The sequence below is a fragment of the Chamaea fasciata genome, unplaced genomic scaffold (assembly GCF_029207755.1).
Source record: "Chamaea fasciata isolate MVZ Bird 193981 ecotype frontalis unplaced genomic scaffold, bChaFas1.0.hap1 SCAF_2, whole genome shotgun sequence".
NCBI lineage: Eukaryota > Metazoa > Chordata > Aves > Passeriformes > Sylviidae > Chamaea > Chamaea fasciata.
Window position 1 is genome coordinate 6,476,875 of NW_027094087.1, and position 23,891 is coordinate 6,500,765.

The window sequence follows — 23,891 nt, forward strand, 5'->3', positions numbered from 1 at the left end:
GCCTTAGGTCACCTGTGTCTGGGGTTTTTCCTGTTTATGGTAAACCACCATTTGTGTAACAGTGTGATAACTTCCACTCAGAGGAAGTTACGTATGATTTATTTGTAAACTGAAACAAGCATGCACACCTGAGTTCTGAAAATAAGTGTCAGTTTGCATTGCTTAAGTAATATGAAAAAAATAACAATTTCTGCTTGTACTTCACTCATTATAGAATGTGTTAGGTCTCTTGAGACAGGCTATGTAAAATTAGGTTCTTCAGACATGGTATCAGGTGTATATCTGTGAGCAAACTGACTTGAGAATTACATTAGCATGCAAAAATTACTGTTCTAGTATTTTTCTAAGCATTTTCACAGTGTTGTGTATTCTCCCTTCTGCTAGGTTTCTATTTGCTACTATATTTCAAGCAATACATCCTTAAGGTAAATTATGTTCCTGTCCATGAGTTTGTAAAGGCACAGTGTGTATGGTAGCGTGGTACGGTTTTGTTTAGGAGCTGCTAAGGAGTGCTGCTGGTCAGTGAGAGGTTGCAGACCTCTGCTTGAGAGTTTCAGTTTTAGTTGAGCATAAATTGAATTTATAGACTTGTGAATTTATTTTAGTCTCTTCTTAGGCTATTTACATTTTCTCACAAGATAGCTTTGGAAACCTGTTGCGCTTCTTGTATTATTTTACCCACTTGCAATGTGGTATTACCTGGGATGACAGAATGTCTTGCTTTATGCTGGCAATTGGAAGTCGCAGTGGAAAGGTCAAAACTCTCCTGTTTGCTCTTTGTAATATTCATAGGAAGGCTCTGATGGTTTAATTAAGTTTACTGGAACCACTTTGATGCAAATTTTTTGTGGTTACTCAGCAGAAAAGAATCAGAGCGTTTTGGGTTGGAGGAAGAATCATAAAATGGGTTGGGGTGCGAAGGGACACTAAAGGTCATCCAGTTCCAACGTCCCTGCAATGGACAGGGACATTTTTCATCAGACCAGGTTGCTCAGAAGTCCATCCAACCTGGATTTGAACACTTCCATGGATGGGGCATCCACAACTCCTCCAGGGAACAAGATGTGTAATAAAAACAAGTACTCCATTGATAAGCTTAGACTTTGTGACTCTGGTATGTGTAGCCACCTGCTTTAGAGACAATTTGCATTTGGCTTTGGATGTTCAAATGTTAATTTTGTTTCTTGTATCACAGTACTTTTGCAGTACAAGGGAGGGAGGACTTTGCTTAATGCTTTAAGCTACAAGTGGGTTTGGTTTATGAGCAAAGCTGTATGTATGTCTGTAATATATAAATCTCTGTTTATTTATGCGTGTAAATCCAGTGTTCTGTGAAGTTTGCTCAACCTTTTGTCTTCAGTTGTACGGAGACTTCGCTTTGCCATTCTTGTTTTTCTTTTTCCCAAATGTGATTTGCTTTATGTGTGAAATGCTGTTGCATTTATTTTAATTTCAAAACCTAAATATCATTACCCAGACATTGCTCTGTAGTTTTGCTCATCTGATGAATAAAATTGTAATAATGCCCTTGTTGAAGCTACTCAGAGTAGTGCTCTTGCATTCCTTCTCATAAGGAATTTTTTTTTTTTTTTTTTGCTTTACATATTCCTTGCATAGTTCCCACTGGTGCTAAACTTTCATTTCAAATTCAGTTTATGAAACTGAAAGAGAGTCAATGTATTTAACAATCTTACTTTTTCTAATGATTGTCTCCCTCTGCAAGATTTCCATGGACTGGTTTTAGATTGATGCTAGAAATGATCACAAATGGTGTGATTTTTCCTGGCCATCACTTATCACTGATTCTGTGCATATGGCTGAGGAGTGGCAGATGAACCAGGAGAAGCAAGGGGCTACATCTGGGTGATGAAATAATATGTATAGTAGAGGAGACACATCTACTTAAGGGAATTATTATGTATAATTCTACAATGTATAGTGTATCCCAACAGCCTGTTAGCTGGGAAAACAAAAGGCAAATTTGCTTGGTTGTCCATGCTATCATGTAGATGAATCATTGGATGACATCTGTAAATAAAGAGTTACAATAGATAGCAATAAACTGATGTAAAGAAAAGCATCAACTGGTTTGCCACAGGGATCTTTTTATTTGGATTGTGTCTTGTTTAACATCTTCGTTAATAATCTGAACGAGTGGGTAAACTGCATGCTAATTAAATTCACAGATGATACTAAGTGGGGAGGTGTTGCAAACATAGGGTGGCCAGATTTTCTAAGTGAAAATCTGGACCACCTGTCATGGCAGGCAGAGAGAGGAAGGTTTTTAGCAGGGATGAGGGAGGGGGTGTGCACAGAAGGACTTGACAGCTTGTGGGAGGGGAAGAAAGACTGCCCACTCCACCCCCTCCTTAAGCAGGCACACCCTCTCTTTCCTTCTTCAGCATCCTTTGGCTTGGATCCATTGTATTTATACTATTTGCTGTCCCTAAGTTATAAAAAATTGACTAGGTACCTATTAGCTGGTAAGTGAAACCTCTTATTCAGGTGTAGATGTGAAAGATTGAGAGGAGGGGAGGAAGCAGTAGTGAGCTCCAGGCAAATCATTCTGGTAGGCTCACTTTCCAGCTACTGAAAATTTGGATGACACAAGTTGTTTTTTTAATTGTTTTTTTTTTAAGGTGAGGATTGCAGGCTGACCCTTTCATGTTAGTCTGATTTATATTTTTCTAAAAAAATGGGAAGCAAAAAGTTTTGTATATAATCTGTAATGGCAAAAGGGTGTTATGCTTCTCTCTGAACCTGTTAATAGCTGATCTTGTGTAAGGGGTTGTGGGCCAACAAGAATAAAGCTCATGATGCAAGGGACTGAGTGCCAAGTGAAAGTTTTCTTTGCACCTTTTGCACCTGCTTATGTGTTATAGAAGCTACTCTTATTCCTCCTCCACTGGCCCAGCTTGTTCTTTCTTATGATCTTCCCTCACTATTAAGTGTCTGTTGTGTTTTCATCATTTCTCTTCCTTACCATTGCTTGGGGAGCACAAGTAGCACATTGATTGTTTTCCTTTCTGTTCTCCTAGGATTCTGAATAACAGACTTGGGAAAAAGTTCCTAACTTTTGCAGTCCATGGTCATGTGAACACCTGAGTGATGAAATCCACTTTTTGCTGAATATACCATCAGCTTTTTGGAGCTGTTGTAGCACTGATCAAGGGGAAAGATCAACACTGTGTTCTTAGTGAGGCACCCAGTTTTAAAGCAGTGGCACTTCTCTTTCTGCATTTTGCTTAGGGCTCAGAATTTTACCTATCCTTGGCTGAGGAGGTTAGCTTCATCCTCTTACTCCTATTTATCATGTACTGGATAACCTGTGGCCCATTCTGTCTTGGGAAGTTTTTTTTAGTCAGTAAGTTTGGCTTAGTTTGTTAGCATGTGTAACTGTAGCATCGTGAAAGTTAATTTGCTTGAGGGAGAATTGGACGTTTTGGCAAAACAACGTGCATTCTAATTTTCTCAGCATCTAGCACTTTTCTTGGATTTTAGTTTGGACAGCCCCTGTGTTGTCTGCATATTCAATGGCAGCAGTGCCAAAACTCATGCAGTCCAATATCGTGTGTAGATGTTTGTTATGTATTTAGCTGTAATGCAGTTTGGGGTTTGTTACCTCAAACAATAGATGGTTCAAAGTGTAATGGCCATGTGACTAACAAGGAGCATGTCACGCTGCCTTCCTGAAGCGTTCCACTCTTGGCTTTTGTTTCCCAGGCATCTTTCCCTGGCAGTGTTATGCAAATTAACCAATTAATGACAGACAAAATGGCCTTCCTGCATCGCCATGCTCGTAATAAGAAGGGCAATGCTGTAAGTCACGTACCCATTCAGTGAGCTCTGTAGGCCACTGCCAGGGCATGATTAGCCTGACTGTGGAAGACAATTGCAGAGGCATCTGCTCGGTTAATTTTGAGAGAAAATTTACCAGATGGAGGCTGAAGATTTAAGTGATTAGAAGGTAGTAGATTGGAATACAAATTGGATTAAAAGAAATTAGATTGATATAAATCGAATTGAGTCACAACAGTTTGTGTTGTTTGTACCAAGGGGCAATGGATTATGGGAGAAGCAGATGCTCCAATGAGATAGGAATTAATGTGGCTTTGACGGTCCATCTGGGAAGGCCTGAATATCGAGTACATCCCTAATCTCTCTCTCCATTTATCAATGCCATAATGTTAATTAGTACTTCATTCATTAAGTTACTTACAGAGGAAAAAATCTCACCCCTATAGCCCCTCTCTGCTTGAGGATTTGTTACTCTGCCAAGAAATGGAAATCTCTCTTTAGCCGAGCTAGTTAGGGTTGACTGTTACACCGGACTTGTGTCATTTTCCTCAAGCTTGCTGCTGCTTTTGGCCTAAGTGAAATTTACTGGGCTTTGTTTTGCAATATCCCAATCTTCATAAATCCAGCAGCATAGTTACTCAGGTCCTGCCTTGATCTCGACAGCTAGCTACCACTAACAAGCCTCCTTCTTACATATTTAAAATGGTACAATATATTTTATTTCATATAGTTGCACAGCATTGTGGCTAATGACCAAACTTTAGCTATGACATTAATAGCGGGAGAAAACTAAGGAAGTCTGTGTGTGTGTGCCTCTATGATCTTGGGTAGAGAAATGTGTGGGGGAAAAAAGTGCTGTACCTGAAACACCTCTGGGGCAGGTCCTCAGGTGTGCAAAACTGGCTGATGACAGAACTGCTGGATTTTAACCTTATTTCTCTTAGTCTAGAACATAAATGTTTGGGGATTTTTTAAAGGTGACCGAAAATCATAACTTGAATTTTTTCACTGGATGGGAAAAAATCAAAAAAGGAAAAAAAAAGCCTGTAAAATGGTTAACAAATATACAAGGATTGTGAAGGAATGGTGTTAAACTCTTTTTCTAGCCGCAGTCTTCTGGAAATGAACATGAGATAATGCTAGGATGCTTAGCAAAAGTCAAGGGGACTTTTCACTCTTTCCTTCCCCAGGTGCACACAGAGGTGTGATGCTGAAAGTCTGTGTTACGATGTTCACACAGAGTGCAGACACTGGCAAATGCTGGTCTCCTTGTGAGCACCATTGTAGTGTCAACCTTAAACTTGTCCTTGTATTTTCCTGTATATATTTGAGTTGTTTTCCTTCATGGCAAGGAAGCTTTTATTCTGCTTCACGTAGGAAGCTGACTGTAGCTGCAGTCCTTTAGTTATTAATCAGAGAAATATTAAATATAAAAATGTGTTACTACTCTCTTTCTGGAACCTAAAATGACAAAGGCATCTACAAGGATGTCTCACATTGTGCTTGTACGTTCTGGAGAAAACAGATTCACTGCCAACTAGTTTTGCAGGAGAAAATGTTCTGTTACCCTGTTTGAGGGGTTTTTATCTGTTGAAAATAAGTCATTAAAAAAAAGATCCTGTCTCCTGAAAAATTGATGATTTGTACCTCTAAGCAGAGAGTGTAGTAGGCATGGGCTGGCAAGAGGTTGGAATGGAGCAGAGCTGGGACGGCTGAATCAAGATGATCAAAAGGATACTCTGTGCCATATGTCATCATATGCTCAGCAGTAACAACTCATGGAAAGGAAGATAAAGGAGGGACATTGATGGTTATGGCATTTGTGTTCTCAAGCAACAGTCCTGCATGCTGAGGCCCTGCTTGCCACGAAGTGCCTGGACATCTGTTTGCTGATGAGTAGTGAATGAATTCCTCCTTTTTGCATTGCTTGTGTCCACAGCATTTCCCTTTCCTTTTAGCTGCCATTATCTCAATCCACAAGTCTCTTGCTTTCCTTCTACTTTCTTCCCATCCCATGGGAGAGGGTGGTGAGTGAGCAGCTGGCTTTGGCTGCCATTTGGGGCCAACCTACCACTGTTTAAAGATGGAATTTTATTTCCTAAGTGTGTCTAGGCAGCATTTGTTACTAAATATAGTGATTTAGAAGTCTAAGGTTACATCTGAAAAGGTGGAATCCACTTCTTCTGTATTTTCCATTTACTCCCTCTACTGCTGTTTTTACAAATTTTCTTGCATACAGTAAACACTTTGAGAACTGCCTGGGAGTTTTTGTTTGTTTCACCTACTGTGCTGCCAGACACTCTTATTTCTGTGCTTCTGCATAGTGCTGTTTGATGTAGGAAAACATGGAGTAAATAAATTATATGCTGGAAAGAAGCTCTCAGAAGGTCACAGCAGTCCCCCTGCCATTCCGCAGCTCTGAGAGGTAGTTGTTTATCAGTAATCCATGCTCCATTACTGGAATCAACAGAGATCTCTATAAAAACAGGATAGACAACAGAGGTTTCTGAATCAGTGTCTGCAGCTTTACTGTTCTGAAAAATCTCCCTCTTTTTAATGAAGAAAGGATAAAATAATGCTGCAGAAAGATCCTGTGAAATGCATATTCCTTGAAAGGCAAGATTCTTCCACCCCTTATATCAAGGGCCAATAAAGCCTCTCACTGGACCTGTGCCTTCAGCCTAAAGTACTAGGACAGACTTCCCTAATTTGTGCCAGCTTTGGGTGTAAATATGTGGAACAGAAAAGGTGAGAGAAAAATCACTGAGGACTGCTTAGAAAAAGAAAAAAAAAGATCCGTAAGTTGGCACAGATCCTGGAGTGTTTGTTTTCTGTCACCAGGCCCAAGAGCATTAAATCCCATTTTGGCTGCAGAAGTTGCAGAATTGTGTTTTGTTATCTAATGGGACAGATAACTGGATGGCTTCTGAACAGGAGAATGAAAGGAGAAAAGGTTCACCCTGTAAATGGAATTGATGAACTGTTTCGGATGAAAAAAAAAGTCATTTTATTAGCTACAGATATAATAGTAACAAGATAGAAAAATGACCTTAAAATACACATGATGAGGTAGGTAAGGAATTGTGAAACATGTGTGGGGGAGCGAACAAAAAGGAAAGGGACAAGGGAATAGATGGTGTTTTTTGGGTTTTGTTTTTCTGGAGGGAGGGGCACACACAGGGGAGAGGATGTTGGGGCCTCCAACTATGTTGGAGCTCCTCCAACAAGGAGCTCCAAATATTTTCTTATCAGAAGATATGCTCTCTCACATTATATATATATATATATATATATATATATATATATATATATATATATATAAAAGTATATGTATATATATGTAGAAAAGTATATATAATTGTGCTATAAATACATCAGGAGAAACTAGAGTCAGGACACTTAGATGTTTGTGCATACATTTGAATTGTGTGTGAAGTTTCTCACTATTAGTGGTGAGAATTCCTTATACAAAGAGAGTCAATAGTATGACCTTCAGATATCAGTGTGATAACCATTGAAAAGCTGGTGACATTCTGATGATCAAACAAAAAAAAAATAAGTGTAGTATTTTCAGTAAAATATTTACTTTCTAAACATGGGAAAACCAACCAAACAAAAAACCCAAACACCAAACTACTAAATATATAACAACACAAATGCATGCTGTAAAACACCACTATAAAAATTGTTACCTTTTGTGCTTGGCATATATGAGATGTTTATAAAACTTGACCTGTATAGGCAGAAAACAGTATGTGACTGAATTTTCTGTGGAAGTTGGTTGTTTTCAAGCTTTGGATGGCTGAATGAGTTTTTAAAATGCCAGCTAGCAAAAGGTGAACTGAAGGGGCAATTATAAACATACCCCTAAGTCTTGGAGTGCCTGTACTTGTTTACCTGATTCTTTTGTGTTGACATAGGTAGGAGAGATACAGCTTGTGAGGAAGTTCATGCTAATTCCAAAAGCTTTCCACTTCTGAGCGTATTTACTTTTGAGCTTATTTACTCAGTTTGGGGTGAGAAAAAGTAGGATTAGAATGTTTCTTCACAGAGCTTGATCTGTATTTTCATCCATGTATTTTTGGAAAAAGTTTTCCAAACGAGTTGAAGCTTCCAAAGAGAGTCTTTGACAAATCACAAAGATTTAATTTTTAGATTTCTAAACCGAGATATTACAATGAGTTTTTGATATTTGTCATACTACTTTAAATTTTATTGAGAGCTTTGCTGCAAAATTAATATTTGTTGGCTGATAGTTACTTGGAACTTTACAGAAGGTTTTTTTAGGATGTTTGGGTCAAGTTCTAAGTCAGGTATTGATATTGTGTACTTAAAATTTCCCTAGACATTCACAACTGGTGTGGTTCAGGGAGTCTTTGTGACCAGTGTCAGCAGAGAACGTAGTGACTGCGGGATAAAATTCAGAACATCCAAGTTAAAATGCCTGCTGTGCTTATAGTAGGAATCCCTCCTTTCTACAGAATAGTATTTTAACACTGCTTCAGATGGGTGAATTTATTTACAAATATAGTCTGATTTCACAGATTGTAGCAATTTTATTCTAATCTGAGAACTGTTTGACTCGTGGTTCTTGAAGGGATCTGGACCTGGTTGCCATTTAAAAGCTTTTTTATAGTGGTTGTTTTAGCTTAACACTGTTAAAATTGATGTGTTTTTCTCATTGCTTTTTTTAAACCTTTTAAATGTATCTTTTAACGTTGCCCTTGATGGCCACTATCATCCATCAATAGGAAGCTTTAGACTTTGGAGAGCCTGTGGTTACCAACCCTTCTGTGCAAAAGCAAAGTTTACTTGATTCTAATGAGCGATTGGTATTGGTTTTCGAGTGGTATCAGGGAAGCTGCAAAGCCTCCCTTTGCCTGGCTGATCAGGAGCCATTGCCAGTTCCCCAGTGCTGTGATAACATCCCCCTTGTATAATAAATTATTTTGCTGTCTGTAAGCAATGTCTGCTTTTTTACCTCCCATCCTTGACCTGAAAAAGAGCTGAAAGATGTTTTTAGAATCAGGCACACACTTATGCTTTGTTTGTTAAATTCCAGAGTGATTTGGAAAGGCTCCCAAGGGAAGAGCAGTTGTGCTTGAGTTCTTCCAGATAAAAAGAGAGAGGGGTTGTTTGTTTTTTTTTTTTTTTTTTTTTTTTTTTTTTTTTTTTGTGTCTTTGGTTTTTTTTTGTCTTTGATGCTTTTGTTATATGCTGTGTATATATCATAGAATAATTTGTATTAGAAGGGACCTCTGGAGGTCACCTGGCACTTGCAGGTGTGTGTGTGTACGTTGTGTAAATATAGATGTGGTATGTATCTACACACAGCATATAAATACAGAGACAAATATGCACACATACACATAAACATTGTCCTTTTTGCTTTTCTTAGCTGAAAGTGTGCCTCTTCTCTCTCTGTCTTCTTCGCTTCTTAAAGTAATTTTTATAATCTCATTATTTGGAGTCAGTGAACATTAATGAAACCCACACTTGAATTGGAGCAGTTATTCTAGTTTTAAAACCTAGAGCTTTTTTGCTTAAGTACCTACAAGTGAAGGTGGTTTGGGTTTGCTGGGTTTTTGTGGGTTTTTTTGTGTGTGGGTGTTAGTTTTATTAAGCGTATAATTGTCAGTTACCTTCATTCAGGAGCAGAGGTCTGGTAGATATTTTATTTCTTGACTTGAACTCTAAACCATATTGCTTTGGAATAAACAAATCGATGTAACCTTCTCATTGAAGCAGTGACTTGTATTTATAACATCACTTTTCACCTGGGGAAAGAAAAAGATTAATCATTCCCCCGTGAATCTATATTCCAGTTTTCAGGGCTACTGTGCTCACTCCTGCTCTCTTGACTGCATCCCTAACATGCTATTCCATCCCAGGCAGTGTGCTGGAAATAAATTTTAAGGTGTAGTAAGACTCTGCACAAGAAGTGAAATGTGACACTTGAATGCTGGTATGTGACGAGAAACCAATTGAAGAAAAGTGAATTAGAGTAAAATTGCACTAAGTCTTTATGTCAAATTTGGAATGTGTCCCCTTCCAAACTTTTATGTAAGGAATAGGGTGCTTCTACTGTGACACTGGATTATTATCCACACTTAAAAAAAAAAAGGGGGGGGGATTTGTTTGCAGTGTTTTTTTAATGGTAAAGTTGATTACACCTTGTTTAGCAAAGTCACAGTTTCATACAAGAGAAACATAATGAAATCAACCTTCCAGTAAGATTTGGTCAATGTTTTTAATGACAGTTATTGATCTCTCTTGTCAGCAATTCCTGCTCTCCCTCTTGGCAGACACACTCTATAAGAAAGGTGACTTATCTGCAGGCACATGTCCTGGGGAAGTTAGGATATGTTGTTTAATGGATTAATTTTGCTCAAGGAAAGGCTTTCAGAGGACCTTGTCATAGCTGACACAGCTTTGAACAAAAACCTTACCTTGGAAACATTCCTATCACTGGAGTCTTTTCCCATCTGCCAAATCTCAGAGGAGGGGGAGAGACTATATAGTATAACTTTTCAGAATGTCGTCCTTGCCATGTCACTTTGCCTAGAGGAATGCATGTCGAATAATCAGCCCGGTGCCTGTGCATCAGCCTGTATTCCAGTAGACTCTTCTCATTATCTTGACTTTTTTTCTATGTTATCTTTTGTTTGAACTAAGATGTGTGACTGACTGGATCTCTACTTGAGATCTCAGCTTGCCTTCAGTCAATCCTGTGCCTAAAAGGGTGGTGAAAGCAACAGACTTATTCATTACATCAAACAAATGTGTGCAGTAAGTGTTTCTGATAAGTACTTCTTTTGTGAAACGAGCCATATGAAGAAGTGGGAAAATGAACAGTGACTGTCCTTCAGTAGATTTAACTAAGTAGCTGTGGGATTGTCTTTGTAGAGTCTGCAGAAGTCAGAAAAAGAGCTGGAGCCTGGACATGTGACAGATCTGATGTAGCCAGAAGAGATTCCTCAGACACTTCTGTAGCTGTCCATCCATTTATAGCAGATTATTCTTTCAACTGGGATTTTAATACCTTGCTTTCATTTTTTCTTAATTGTTGCAGTGAAAATGACCCAAGATTCTAACATAAAGGAAGGTTCTTTGGCATTAAATATAACATTGGAGCTGTCCTCTTTGTTGAATCAAATGCACACAGGGCCTTTTCTTCCTGCATCTGTAGCTTTCTGTTGTAGGAGATTTATTTTTTCCTATCACAGTTTTGCTCTTTATCAGTCTTCTTGATAAACAGTCCTTTTGCACTGTCTCAGGGAGAACATGTGTTGTTGGCAAACTCTTGGAGGGAATACGTTCAAAATGCCATCAGAGGCATGGAACAACTAATAACTCATATGAGGAGCAGCTGAGGGAGCCGGGGGTGTTTAGCCTGGAGAAAAGGAAGCTCAGAGGTGGCTTTAGGAATTTCCACAACTCCCTGAAAGGGTAGGGTGCAGCCAGGTGGGAGTCAGTCTCTTCTCCCAGGCAACCAGTGACAGCAGAAGAGGACACAGCCCCCTAAGCTGTGCCAGGGGAGGTTCAGGCTGGACGGCAGGAAACATTTATTTACAGGAACGGTTGTTAAACATTGGAATGGGCTGCCCAGGGAGGTGGTGGAGTCACCATCCCTAGAGATGTTCAGGAAATGACTGTATGTTCCACCCTGATCAAGTTGACAGGGTGGTAGCTGGTTAAACGTTGGACTCAGTTATCCTGGAGGTCTTTTCCAGCCTAAAGGATTTTGTGACTCTGTGACATGAGTTTATCTTTCAAATCCCATTGTTGCAGCAACTTCTGTTGCTCTTTTTGACAATACTTTCTGAACTTAATATACAATGCACCTGTTCAGCGTGACCTGTTAGAACTCTTGAACTGGAAATATTTCAAATATATGACACAATGTAAAACATCACATCCCATTTTAAGCATCCTTTTCATGCCAATAGTATGAGAATATGTGGAATAGGGCAGATTGGAGAGTAGGTGGCAGCTCTGTTTTAAGGATAATCTCTGGTATCCATAGTGTTAATTGACTGTTGGTCTTGTTGAAAGTCTACTCCCAGCTTTCTGTTTTTATCCAAGTATATTAAAGCTGTGTTTGGAATGTTGAAGGAATCAAAATGAGAGCTTTTCAGGAAGGATGCAAAAGGAGTAGTAGTCTTGGAGGTCAGCTGAGGAAGAACTTTTCTGTATGTAGGAAGTCAGGCAGGTAAAGGTTGGAAAGGATTAGAGGTGCAAACAGGACAAAATGGGATGTCAGACAGTAACAAGGGATGACAGGTGCTGATAACATCAGAGGGGAATTGCGAGGAGGCTCTTGAAGGTAGTTCAGAAATCTGTATTATGAAATACCATCTCAGAGTGTTAACGTGTAAACTGATGCAAAATTATTTTTTCTTTAAAATTGCTCAGTGGTTACAATACAATTGCTATCCTCTCTCTTAACCACCACGGACTGGTCTAGTAGCCATAAATGTTTTGTTGATTTGAGAAATGTGTAAAATGTCCTTCTGTTTAGTCTGTACTGTTGCTTTTCTGGTATGACAAATCATTAGCTTTGTAGCCGCTTATTTAGAGAGTAGGCTTAATAGATTAAATCAACCTTAGGTCTTTATGTGAAGTAAATTAAAAACTGAAGGAATGTGAAGTGCAATAAATTAAAGTCTTGCACTAGAAATTTGAAAGAATGTGGACTAGGAGGACTAGAAAGTGAATTGCCAAATGCCTTTTTCTATGATGATTTGTGTATGTTACACAGAGAGCACATGACCTCATTGAAACTTTCCAGGCCTCCCCACCTGGAAGGAGCCTTTCAGGAAAGATGGAGAGAGACTTTTTACAAGAGTGTGGAGTGATAGGACAAGGGGGAACAGCTTCAAACTGACAGGGAGTGGGTTTGGATTAGATATTAGGAAGAAGTTCGTAACTGTGAGGGTGGTGAGGCAGTGGAACAGGTTACCCAGATAAGTTGTGGATGCCCCATCCGTGGATGGTTGGACAGAGCTCTGAGCAACCTGGTTGAGTCATGGTGTGGGGGTTGGAATTAGATGATCTTTAAGGACCCAGACCATTCTGTGATTCCTCTTAGGATAGGGATTGCATAGTGACTTCGAGGAAACGCAGTAAAAAAGAATAAGAGTATTGACTCTTTGCTTTAGTCTCCTTTCCTGCTTCCTTCTGTGTGTCTACAGCAATTCTATTCATTTATTAATAAAAATTCTTGCATGCAATTAATTTTTTAGGGTTATTTGACTATAGGATCGGCCAGGCTAAACTGAAAATATTAGGCATTCTGTTTGTATGCTACCAGTGAAGCTGTAACTATATGGTACATTGGACCCCTCAGGAGGCTTGTGAGGATGTTTGAGTACATAAAAGCAAATCCATGCGGCTTGGTGGTAGTTGAGAGACAACCTTACTTAGCTGGCACCCTGATGTTGATTTGGTCAAAATCGATGAGTGATTGTTGTCTTTTACACTTCCCAAAGGAGTAGTCTTGGAGATGATTCTCAGAGAATGTCTTGTCCAACACATCTGAATTGAGTTAAAGTAGGGGAATGGAAGAGCAGAGTGTTGAAGCCTGAAGTACAGGCTACATTATTTTTTCTGCTTTTGTCTGTGTTCCTCGCATATCTTACTTTCTTTCCCTACTTTGATTAGGAATATGTACATAAATTCCTACTACAGGTAGGAGAGTGTAAGAAGAGTTGGTGGATATATTTCAATACATGTGCTGCACAGGGACATATAAATAACTGGAGCCTCCTTTGGTGTTTTTTTTTGTTTGTTTGTTTTTTTGTTTGTTTGGGGTTTTTTTGTTTGTTTTTTTTTTTTTTTTTTGTTTTGTTTTGTTTTTGTGGGTTTTTTGTTTGGTTGTTTTTTTTTGTTTTTGTATTTATGACAAATATATGTCCCCCGGCAGTTTCCTCTTGCTCAATTCCAGTATGAGGCTGGGCTTCCCCTGTTTAGTATCCTGACCTCAAAGGATATTAGCAGTGACTGCTGCAGAAATGATTCACATAAAGGTAGATATGAATGCAAATGTTCTTTACTTATGAAGTGGCAGTGAATCACAAATCTATAATGTCACCAGTTATTATGAGAACTACAGTGTTTCCCATCAGTCAGCATTTATCAGGTCAGCAATTATCAGTAGTTAGCAGGCTGTGGTATCTGAAAATGAAAGCTGTGTTTGTTAGAATGACAAAACATTGTATTGCAGTATCTTAGTGTCAAGAAATTCTTGACTGTGATGGTGGTGAGGCACTGGAACTCTCCTGCAGAATAGCTCCAACTGTTCTGATATTGTAGGAATTTTGGTTTTTCCTGCCAGCATGTAATAGCTCATGTGAAGTCATTGCAGTCTATCCTAATAAAGACTTTAGGACTTCTAAACTCAGGGGCTGCTCATACGCTCTGTGCATGCACCAGAAGGAAATCCTGGGGGGAGGAATAGAAAAGGAAGCTTGTATGGGTAGCCCAGGATACACCACAGCTGCCTACTTAAGGTCATGGTTGCATCTTGCCCTGCAGTAAAAGCATCTTCTGCCCAGACAACTCATGGGGTTAATAGAATTTCTGTTCCTTCTAAATGAGGTTGTACTTCTAAGAGTATTGGGGGTGACCATAGTGAAAGAATCCAAACTAGAATCGAGCACCACTTGCATCTGTCTCTTTCTGATATGCAGACAGTGTCTAGAGACAGGCAGTGGAGCCAAGTTTCTGGTTTCCTTTGTTATTTCTAAATCAGCATAACCTTTGTGAATACCTGTTGGTGCTCAGTTCCCATTGGAAGGAGGGAGTTTGGTGTGCTCTGTGAACGATCTTGTGTGTGTTTTGCCTCTCCCTCCTCTAAGAGCCTGATGAAGGGAATTCCTTGTAGCCCTGGAGAGCTAAAAGTGCACCCAGCCATCATCACAGGGATGTGTAGTGTGATGGCCCTTGAAACACCTCCTGAGTCCTTCTCCTTGCGCACTGGCATGGTCCCTGCTGCTCACATATCAACCCTCTCTTGGGCACAAATTGCCTAATTAGGGTATGGTGGGTAACTACCAGTTTTGTGATGAATATCAATACTGAAGAGGAAGAATCAGCCCTATTGTGACCTGAGGAGGGGTTTTTAATTGGGTTTTATAAGGTTAAACTTTTTTTATGGGAGAAAGCTCCTTTCACAACTTTGAATGTGGCCTGTAAGTCTGTATAGGATATACTTATAGGAGTTCTGAACATTGTCAAAAAAACTTTGTCTACAAGAAAACTAGTATTTTGGATTTGTATTTTTTGCTGCTAATTTTGTTACCCTATGTTAACAATTTATCAAAATTCAGTTGTGTCCATTCTCTGACTTCAGTCCCTCTCATGTCTCAGAAACACCTCAGCTTTCCTTTTCCTCCTGATACTGTGGATAGAAATGTCTTAACACAACTAGTGGGTTTTTGTTTGCCTTTTTAGAATAAGCAATGAATTAAGTTGATAGACTTATCTGGGGGAGTGTTCTAAATAAAAATGTCTGTAGTCGATGTATGAAGTTGGTCTTTTAATCCTATGTACTTTCAAATATTCATCTTTAAGTGGTGATTTCAGTTTTTTTCAATTATTTGTTTTGGGTCATGCACTAGGGTTATTTTTTAAATTCAGATTCTTCTATTAGATTAAAATATTTTTTTTGGTGTTTTTTTTTTTCCTCCCTTTTTTTTTGTCAATAGAAGGAAGAATAAAATACTTTTTTTCTCTTTCAAATGTCCCATCAGTTCATCTGTGCTTAGCTATAGATTATGTTTCTTTTTCATGTACAGGCATTGCAGATTATGGATTTCTTTGCTGTTCTGGTAGTAGAATCTGGAAGCCACTGAAAGAGCTAATTTGTGCAACAGCAATATAACACTTAAGTGCAGTGGCAAGCCTTAGTTTAATGACCTGAGTGTTAGTAAAACAGAAGTCCAAAGGTGGATTCACTCTGTTGAATGGATCCTTATGCCTTTCCTCATAACTTTTGTAGTAAATGAGGCATTGAAAATATTTCAAAGTATGAAGAGCCTAGAATATAATTAAGATACTGATGTTAAATTGCTTTTTTAGGACTCAGCAAAACTGCTGATCAGAAAATTGAGACAAACGTTTCACTAACCTGCAGAAGTTGGTTTACCTTGTATTTAACAAGTGCAGACCAATTTTAGCAGCGTGGCAGCTCCACTCAAAGGATTTTGAGGACCCATGCTAGAAAGGATCATTTTTGAGGCATGAACTGCCGTGACTCTTGCAAAAATATTTTTCCAGGCTCACGTAGTCTAATTAGATATGCAAGAGTGTAGGCTGTCTGTATGATTAATGTGGAAGGAAGTGTTTAAGGTAAGATTGGATTGGGCTCTGAGCAGTCTGGTCTAGTGGAAGGTGTCCCTGCCCATGGTAGGGGGTTGGAATGAGATGAGCTTTGAAGTCCCTTCCAGCCCAGGCCATTCTATGAATCTCTCTGGCTATATTGTATATATGTGTGTGTGTGTGTGTATACATGCAGTCCTGAAACTGAAAATTTCTAAAGTGAGCTGATGTTTGAGATTTCCCTTTGGGCTTCATTTTTTCTCCTTCTCTTTTCATACCAGGACTGTTTGTGGAAAAGAGATATTAAAGCATACATGTTAGACTGCAAAAAACTGTTAACTAATGGGATGATAAGGTACTGTGGTCTTGAATGTCCTCCTATTGAATCTGGAGGTGAAAGGATGAGAAAGCATGAGGGGAATATGGGGGCACACAGTGATCTAGAAGTAAATGTACGTAGGAAGATTATTGGGAAAAATGAAATAGATTGTCATACATGTATGTGTAAGGAGTCCCCCTCTGAGCACAGTCTGGTATGGGGTGATAACACTATAGAGGGTTATGTCTGTTAGTCCATCTCAGGTTTTTAGGTAGGGGAGTGTCTGATACAGTCTCTGATATCAGAAAAAGCAATTTCAGGTGTTGTATATGTTATTTTTTTTTTCCAAAAAATAGTTTTGGCACACTATCAAAAACTTTTTTTTTCTCAAGTTTTCGTGACATTAACGGAGTAACTTGCAAGAGCTCTTTGTGATGCCTGAAGCATGAATGAATCGTTCTCTCTTCCCTCTGTCTTTTCCTTTAGGATCCCGTCTCCGCCAAGAGGACTTTCCACCACGGATCGTTGAGCACCCTTCCGATGTGATCGTATCCAAGGGAGAGCCAACCACTCTAAACTGCAAGGCAGAGGGGAGGCCCACCCCCACCATCGAGTGGTACAAGGATGGCGAGCGGGTGGAGACGGACAAGGACGACCCGCGCTCCCACCGGATGCTGCTGCCCAGCGGATCTTTATTTTTCCTGCGCATCGTGCACGGGCGCAGGAGTAAACCCGACGAGGGAAGCTACGTGTGCGTGGCAAGGAACTACCTGGGAGAGGCTGTCAGTCGCAACGCATCTCTGGAAGTGGCATGTGAGTGGTTTCGATTTGTTCAGTGTTCTTTAAAACTTCTTGGCAGCTTTTACGCTGTCTCCTGACACTTGAGCACAGCCAGCCAGCATCCTGGGAGTTAACAAATGGGGATTGCAGTGTAACAAGGTGCAGCATTTTGTCATTAGCTGTTGCGATTAGTCAAGGCATTTTCACATGTGTTTGGTCAGCAGCAGTGGCGGTACAGAATAAGTGATTTATACTGAAATGAGGTTCTAGCCGGGGTATGATCATGATTGGCACAAACATGGACAAAGGATAATCTTCCTCTGAAGAATAATCTAATTTTTAAATGATGTCTAGAGTTGGTTATACTGGAACTAATGTGGAAAAATACCTGTCATTTAATCTAAGGTGCACTGTCTGTTTCTCTTTATCTCATCATCTGTTACCTCAACAGAAGCAGACAGCATCTTGGTGACTCATGTCCTGTACTGCTGAAAACCTCAATATATATGCTGCTCGATCATAAATTTGACCCAGACCTCATTCATTATGTGAATGGCAAGTGAAATTGTTGGCCATTTCTCATATCATCCAGAGCAGTCTTGGTCTTTATCGATTCTCTTTGTCTTAACAGAGAAGTCAAAAGGGCTGTTTCAGAACCCACCTGGCATGAGTAGTCTGCTTCTGGTAGAGTTAGCAGATACATTCATTTTATTCACAGCAAACAAGCTCATCAGACATAAAATATAATCAGTTGCACATGGTTTTTTGCTGCTCAGTTATATGGGTTGAATCAACACTGATCTTTTTATTCAGAATGTGCATCTTGGCACAGAATTGTATTTTAATAGATTTATGAGTGCTCTCTTCTTGCTGGGCTTGAGGTTTTCCTCCACAGCTCTTCATCTGACAGTAGTTTCCCTAAAATGTTTTTGAAGTAGATCTTTAGAACAAATTTATATTGCTTAGTTGATAAAGAATGGATTTAAGTCCACAGTAGATGGTATGTTTAAAGGGGGGAAGCACAGAAGCAAGATTTTTGTTCCAAATGCAGTCTTCAGACTTTCGTAGCTAATATGGTGTGATCTTGAGGCTTCTGTTTTCTCAGAAATTGCAGCAAATGCCATTTTAAAAATACTGAAATGGCAGAATAAGCCAAGTAGAACAGACTCGTTCACTACATTTCACCTGTTGTAACCTAGATTCAAAACTGTGTCAAACAAAAAATAAAATCAGTTTTGGCACACTATCAAAGCAGAAGAAAATGTGCCAATAAATGCATCACAAAGTTTTTCAATTTTGGTTGGTATTTGGGAGTTGAGGAGAAACCAATTTAAGGAATGATGAAATCTGGGTGAGTATTACTAGATAAATTTACTGGATTACTTGTGTCCTTGTACATGTGTTTTAACTGTTGAGAAATCCTAAGAGAGAGACGTAAACGCTGGAAAACTTTATTCTAATCCTGTTGAGATTCAGGATCTCCTGTTGAAGCTCGTGGAATCCGATTGTTCAGTTGTACCTTGAGTCATCAAACTGAAGTGACTGATTATTTTGAAGTTTAAATGTGCTCTGTATCTTGTCAGTTTTCACTGACCCTACTATATTGCCTGCAAGGAGACTCCTGTGACACCATTCTCCAGCCTCTGGAGTTTGTTTAACCACTGTAGCTGGTGGCAGGTCAGGCATGAATCTTATGCGAGATAGTAGAAAACTTTAAAAATAATAAATCTGTTCTCCTTTGTCAGGTATTTTAGGGCAGGAGCAACGTGAATGTGGAACTGAGATCCCAAATCGTGGCCAAAGTTTTCGCGATAACGTTGTGCTTTTACTGTTTTGAAGGCTTTGAAATTTAACTGCCTGAATCCCCCAATTAAAGGGTTTAGCAGCCTAAAGCAGACTCTCCTATTTCACTTCAGCAGTGCTTTATCTTTCCTTAAGCAGTACCATGGCTGCAATTACAGAAAGGTTTCCATCAAAGAAAAAAATATAATACGCACGTTGCTTGTTTACTTAATTTTAGAGATTCTGCTGTGATTTTAAAAAGCACATGGCAGTGCTTGGTGTGTATCAAAGACATCCTTTGGAAGATTATAGCAAACAGTTTTTGCTTGGGTTTGAGATAACTTTTGGTCATAAATCAGGTTTTCAAGTGACTTTCAGTTGGAAGCAGTTGGAGTCTCTTGCTTGTTTTTCTACTGTCAGCATTTCTGGGCTGAAGAAGATGGGCAGGTCTGTGTCAGCCCATTTGCACACTTGGGAAATGAGTTGCTGGTGACAGGCTGCTGTCAGCAGTGAGTGCCCATTCACCTTTCTTCAGCTCCTGCCGGAAAACTGTTGAGTTGCCTGGATGCTGCAGCCCTGTCCGCGGGGCCACACGTAGGTCGATCTGGTCTGACTCGTGCTCTCTGTCATGGCGTTGAAAACCCTTCTTTCCACACCCAGCCAAGCTCTTTTCATCACCAGAAAAAGGACGGTTGTCCTTTGCTGACAACAGGGTTCAGGATTATTATCTGACTGTAGGTGGCCTCAGATAGTGCCGTGAGGGACAAACTGCTGGTTTTCACAGGTTTAAAATGCTTGAGTGTGCGGTTTTAGAGTAAGAAACTGTAATTGTTTTACTTTGCTTATTAAATTGGCAGTTGCTAATAATGTGCTCTTGCAACTTTTGAGTGATTTATGAAGAAATATTTATTTGGTTTGTATATATGTTAGATGTGTTTGTGCTTATGCATTAATGTGATAAACAATGTTAATTATAATTCATTTTCTTTTATTTCCTTTTTTTTTTTACCCCCTCCATGGGTACCTGCCACAAGAGCAGTGGGATTGAAGGTCTTCTGATACATCCATGTTTATGTGTAAAGACAGAAGTTAAATTCAGCTGGGACACAGAGCGGCTCAAACCATTTTGAACACAGTCATTTTGCCCCTTGGTTTTTTTTGTTTTTTGAAGTGAGTTTTTTCAAGTTGCTGATTCTTCCGTAGGAGCTTCCCCAGAAAGAAAAAAAATAATCCTAATGCTACCAGTCAAACAAGTCTTTCAAATTGTACGTGGCAAATTCTCATGTAGTGTTTTTTTATGGTTTAATCATTAAAAGCAGATGTTCCAGCCTTAAAACCTCTATGAAGAATTGTGTTTAAAAGAGTAAAACATCTGCCTTTTGATTTTGTTCATTAGAATTTTTATATTGAAATTGAACGAGGGTTGGCGTTGTTAGATGTATGTTGATGTTCAGATTTTCTTGGGAGAATTTAGAAAGGGAAACAGGCTTGAAATAGTTTGATCTTTCCCAAAACTGCTTTCGTATTCAAATGCCAGAAGTCTTAAAATAAAAGCACATTTTTTTTATTTTTAGCAGTGCACCAGTTGAGGCGATCGAAGCTCCACGGTGGAGTTTTCCAGCGGGAATATCAGGAAACACATTTGCAGCAGTAAGTGTAGCTAGGATTTCAGCTGGGAGCAGGGGAAGGAGAGCGAGGGCTCCCCACGCTGCCTCTGATCCAGCCGGAGTCAGCGGCAGCCCCTGGGGAGAGCAGCTGGAGCTCCAGGTGTTAAATATGTGACAGCAGCTTGATCTATCGACCACTGTTACAGGGGGCTTTGGCCTAAATGAAAATTCATGAAAAATTGATGAAGTCCCCAGATTATTTTTTTTCCCTTTTCCTTTTTGCAGAGCTGTGCCAGTGCAGCGAGGAGAGATTAAATGAGGTGTTGAACGCTTTAGTGGTGAGGAGGTTGTGGTTCAGAGGTCGGGGGGAGGGGAAATAAGACCCATTTTCTACCTTACTTCCTTTAAAAAAAACCATGAAGCTTTCCAGATTAGTTGGGATTTGCTGCCATTTTAGTATAATAGTAATAATAATAATAAAGCTCAGGAATATTCACAAATAGGATTCTTTTCTGCATGGGTTGGCAAAGACTGGGAGCATGTGGGTGGGTGCAGAAAATAGTGGAAGCCTCTGAGTCATAATTCAATGGGAGAACCAGAAATAGATTGAATTTTGTAATGGCAGTATAAATTTGGGCTTCCATCTTTCTGAGTCTCTGCCTGAGCTGAAGTCATTTGGAGAAAGAAGAGATCTTGCATTATTTATATGCCACAGATTGCTTGGATAGCAGGCTTTGGAACACTCTCTAAACATAATGATCCTGTTTGTGTTAGATTCAATACTAAATTATGTTTTTATCTGTAACAAGAGAGGTTATAGTAGTACACTGAGTTTACTGTGAAGTCATAGGTGTTCTGCAAAGCAAGTGTAAGCCGGATCTTAAACATGGGAGGGAGTAATTTTACAAATAAACCAGTTAGATTGAAATGTTCAGTGAATAAAGGCTGAGGGATATAAAATATATGCTATGCAATCACCTTTGCATCATAATGCTAATGGCTATTTGCTGGAGCATGTGCAAAAGGCTGCAATGTGTTCATAATAATGGAGTTAATAATTTCCTATGAGATATTCAGAGTGAAAGAAGAGCACGGAGTATGTGACTGTAAAATGGGTGGATGATTTTTTCCATCTAGTTTCTGTTTAATGTATGATTGTAACACGTTATTAATTTTGTTACTGGTAATTTTAGTCTGATTTACTTTGAGGTTACTTTCACATGTGGAGAGCATGTCCTGTTACTTACATCTCTCTCACCCTCATCCTTCTAAACAGAGTATGAATGGCTTTCTGTTTGAGTTGACACTCTTCTGCTCTCATCACGACAGAATAATTATTGTAGAAATTGGAATGCTGGCGACTGTGGTCTGGTCTATGAGCAATATCAGGACACTGAAAAGCATCATGCTTTTTCTCATCATGCTTTCTCTCTGAGAAGAAATTTAACAAATCATGGCTATTATCAGGGCATGCTTAAGGAAAATTAAATTCCCCTTGCAGAAGAGAACGAATAAAATTGTATCTGATTAGGTAATCTGGAGAAAAAGGCAGATTTCGTACGATGGTGTGAACACCTTAAATCTCTGTACTTTTGAAGCTTGCAATAAGCAATTTCTGTTGACTTTTCTGTGGATTAGTATGAAGCCAGTGGGAACATCATTGTTTGAAAACATTACATAAAATGGCATTTCTGTATGGGGCAGTAATTCTTAGGCACTATTAGAAATTAGAGGTTGCTAAAGATGAGTAAAGACACATCGGATCAATCAAGACCTGACTTGATACCTCATTGCAAAGTTTCCTTTTGAGAGAAAAAAAAAAAGTTCTGATTATTTACTTGATTAATCTAGCTTTTAGTTGAGTGTTTTTATTTCTTCTGAATTCATCTGAGAAAAGAAACCTACATATTTGAGAGGGTGTGATTTTTGTACCAGTAGCTAGAATGAACTAGAATTTTTATGAGAGAGGTGCTCTTTGTCAGGATAACCTAGACAAGTCATCACATTGTTACATCTTCATTTATTACACTTTGAACTCCACCTGGCTGTGCAGATTTAAATGTTCCAAGGCTAGAAGAGCTAAGGACTCCTTACATTTTAAGCAAATCCAAAAATATTTAAAATTCTATCACTCATAACATCAAGCTGTACAATGCCTGTAGGTTTCTCCAGGCTCTGTGGGGTTTTTTTTCCTCTTTTTTCTTGTTCTTTTAATGCTGTGGTCTTCTTATAATATTTTTTTTTTTGGTAGACATTCACAGCACAATGAATACTGAAGAAAGATGGATACAGTTGCTCACACAAAACAAACAGGCTCAGGTGCCAAAAGAGTGTTTGTTGTGACCACTTAAACTCGGTTATATGTGAAAAATTTGCTTAACAGCTGGAAGATGTTTCCACTATGTGAATTAATACTTGAGAACAGGTTAATAAGTCTCTGCAATGTGCTCTTATGCACTGTGTGTTCACACAGTCTGGTATCATCCCCACAGTAGAAATAGTTTTCACAGGCAGAAATGATTAGAGAAGCTTTTTGTAGGTTATCTTATTTATCCCTTGAATTCTTCTGCCCAGGACTTAACCTTTTTCCCCACCTAAGGAAAGAACTTTGTACTACATTTTTAGGATGTATTTACAGTTGATTTGATTCTGCTTCTAATAATTTCTTGCGCATTCCTTACTTGATTTTTATCAGCTTCATTCTTCCCCTTAACTTTGATTTGATTTTATTTTTAAAATCAAATGTGCTGTTTACATCACTCTGAATCATCTACCTGCTAAAATGTTGACAGCTAAGGAGCAGCTGATGACTTCACAGAAACCTTGAAAGAAATCAGCTCCTGATTGATCTGTAGTGGGCACATCATCATGTACTGATTTTTTTTTTTTTGTTGTTGTTTTTTTTTTTTTTGTTTTGTTTTGGTTGACGTTTCTCTGATTTTTAGTTCATATGGGAAATGAAGGAGAACAAGATAACACTGAATTTTTACAGCTCTGTTCTCTTTGCTCAGGAGCCAATAAGCACTATTTGAATGTTAATTGAAATATTAGCTATTGCCATATGCTTCATTCATGTTGTATTGTTCTGCAGTGGAAGGCTTAAAGAAGTACTCATTTGAAGCAATGCTCAGAGTATGCCTTTGCGAATTTTTCATGATCTCAATTCTAACAAGGTTCATTACTGTGGTAATTAATAGTAATTATCGGGATGAGATTGGTGGATGTTTTACATATACACATCTTTGTCTCTATCTGTCTCTATATGGATATAGATTTTTACTCTG

General features: G+C 39.0%; 1 protein-coding gene across 1 annotated transcript in view; it reads left to right on the plus strand.

Annotated features, from left to right (window-relative positions):
• Nucleotides 1-23,891, plus strand: part of LOC136303118 (roundabout homolog 2-like) — a 343,499-nt gene that overhangs the window by 27,244 nt on the left and 292,364 nt on the right. The window contains exon 2 of the mRNA XM_066206760.1: nt 16,925-17,251. Coding sequence (XP_066062857.1) covers nt 16,925-17,251 — 327 coding nt within the window. The remainder of the gene's footprint in view (nt 1-16,924; nt 17,252-23,891) is intronic.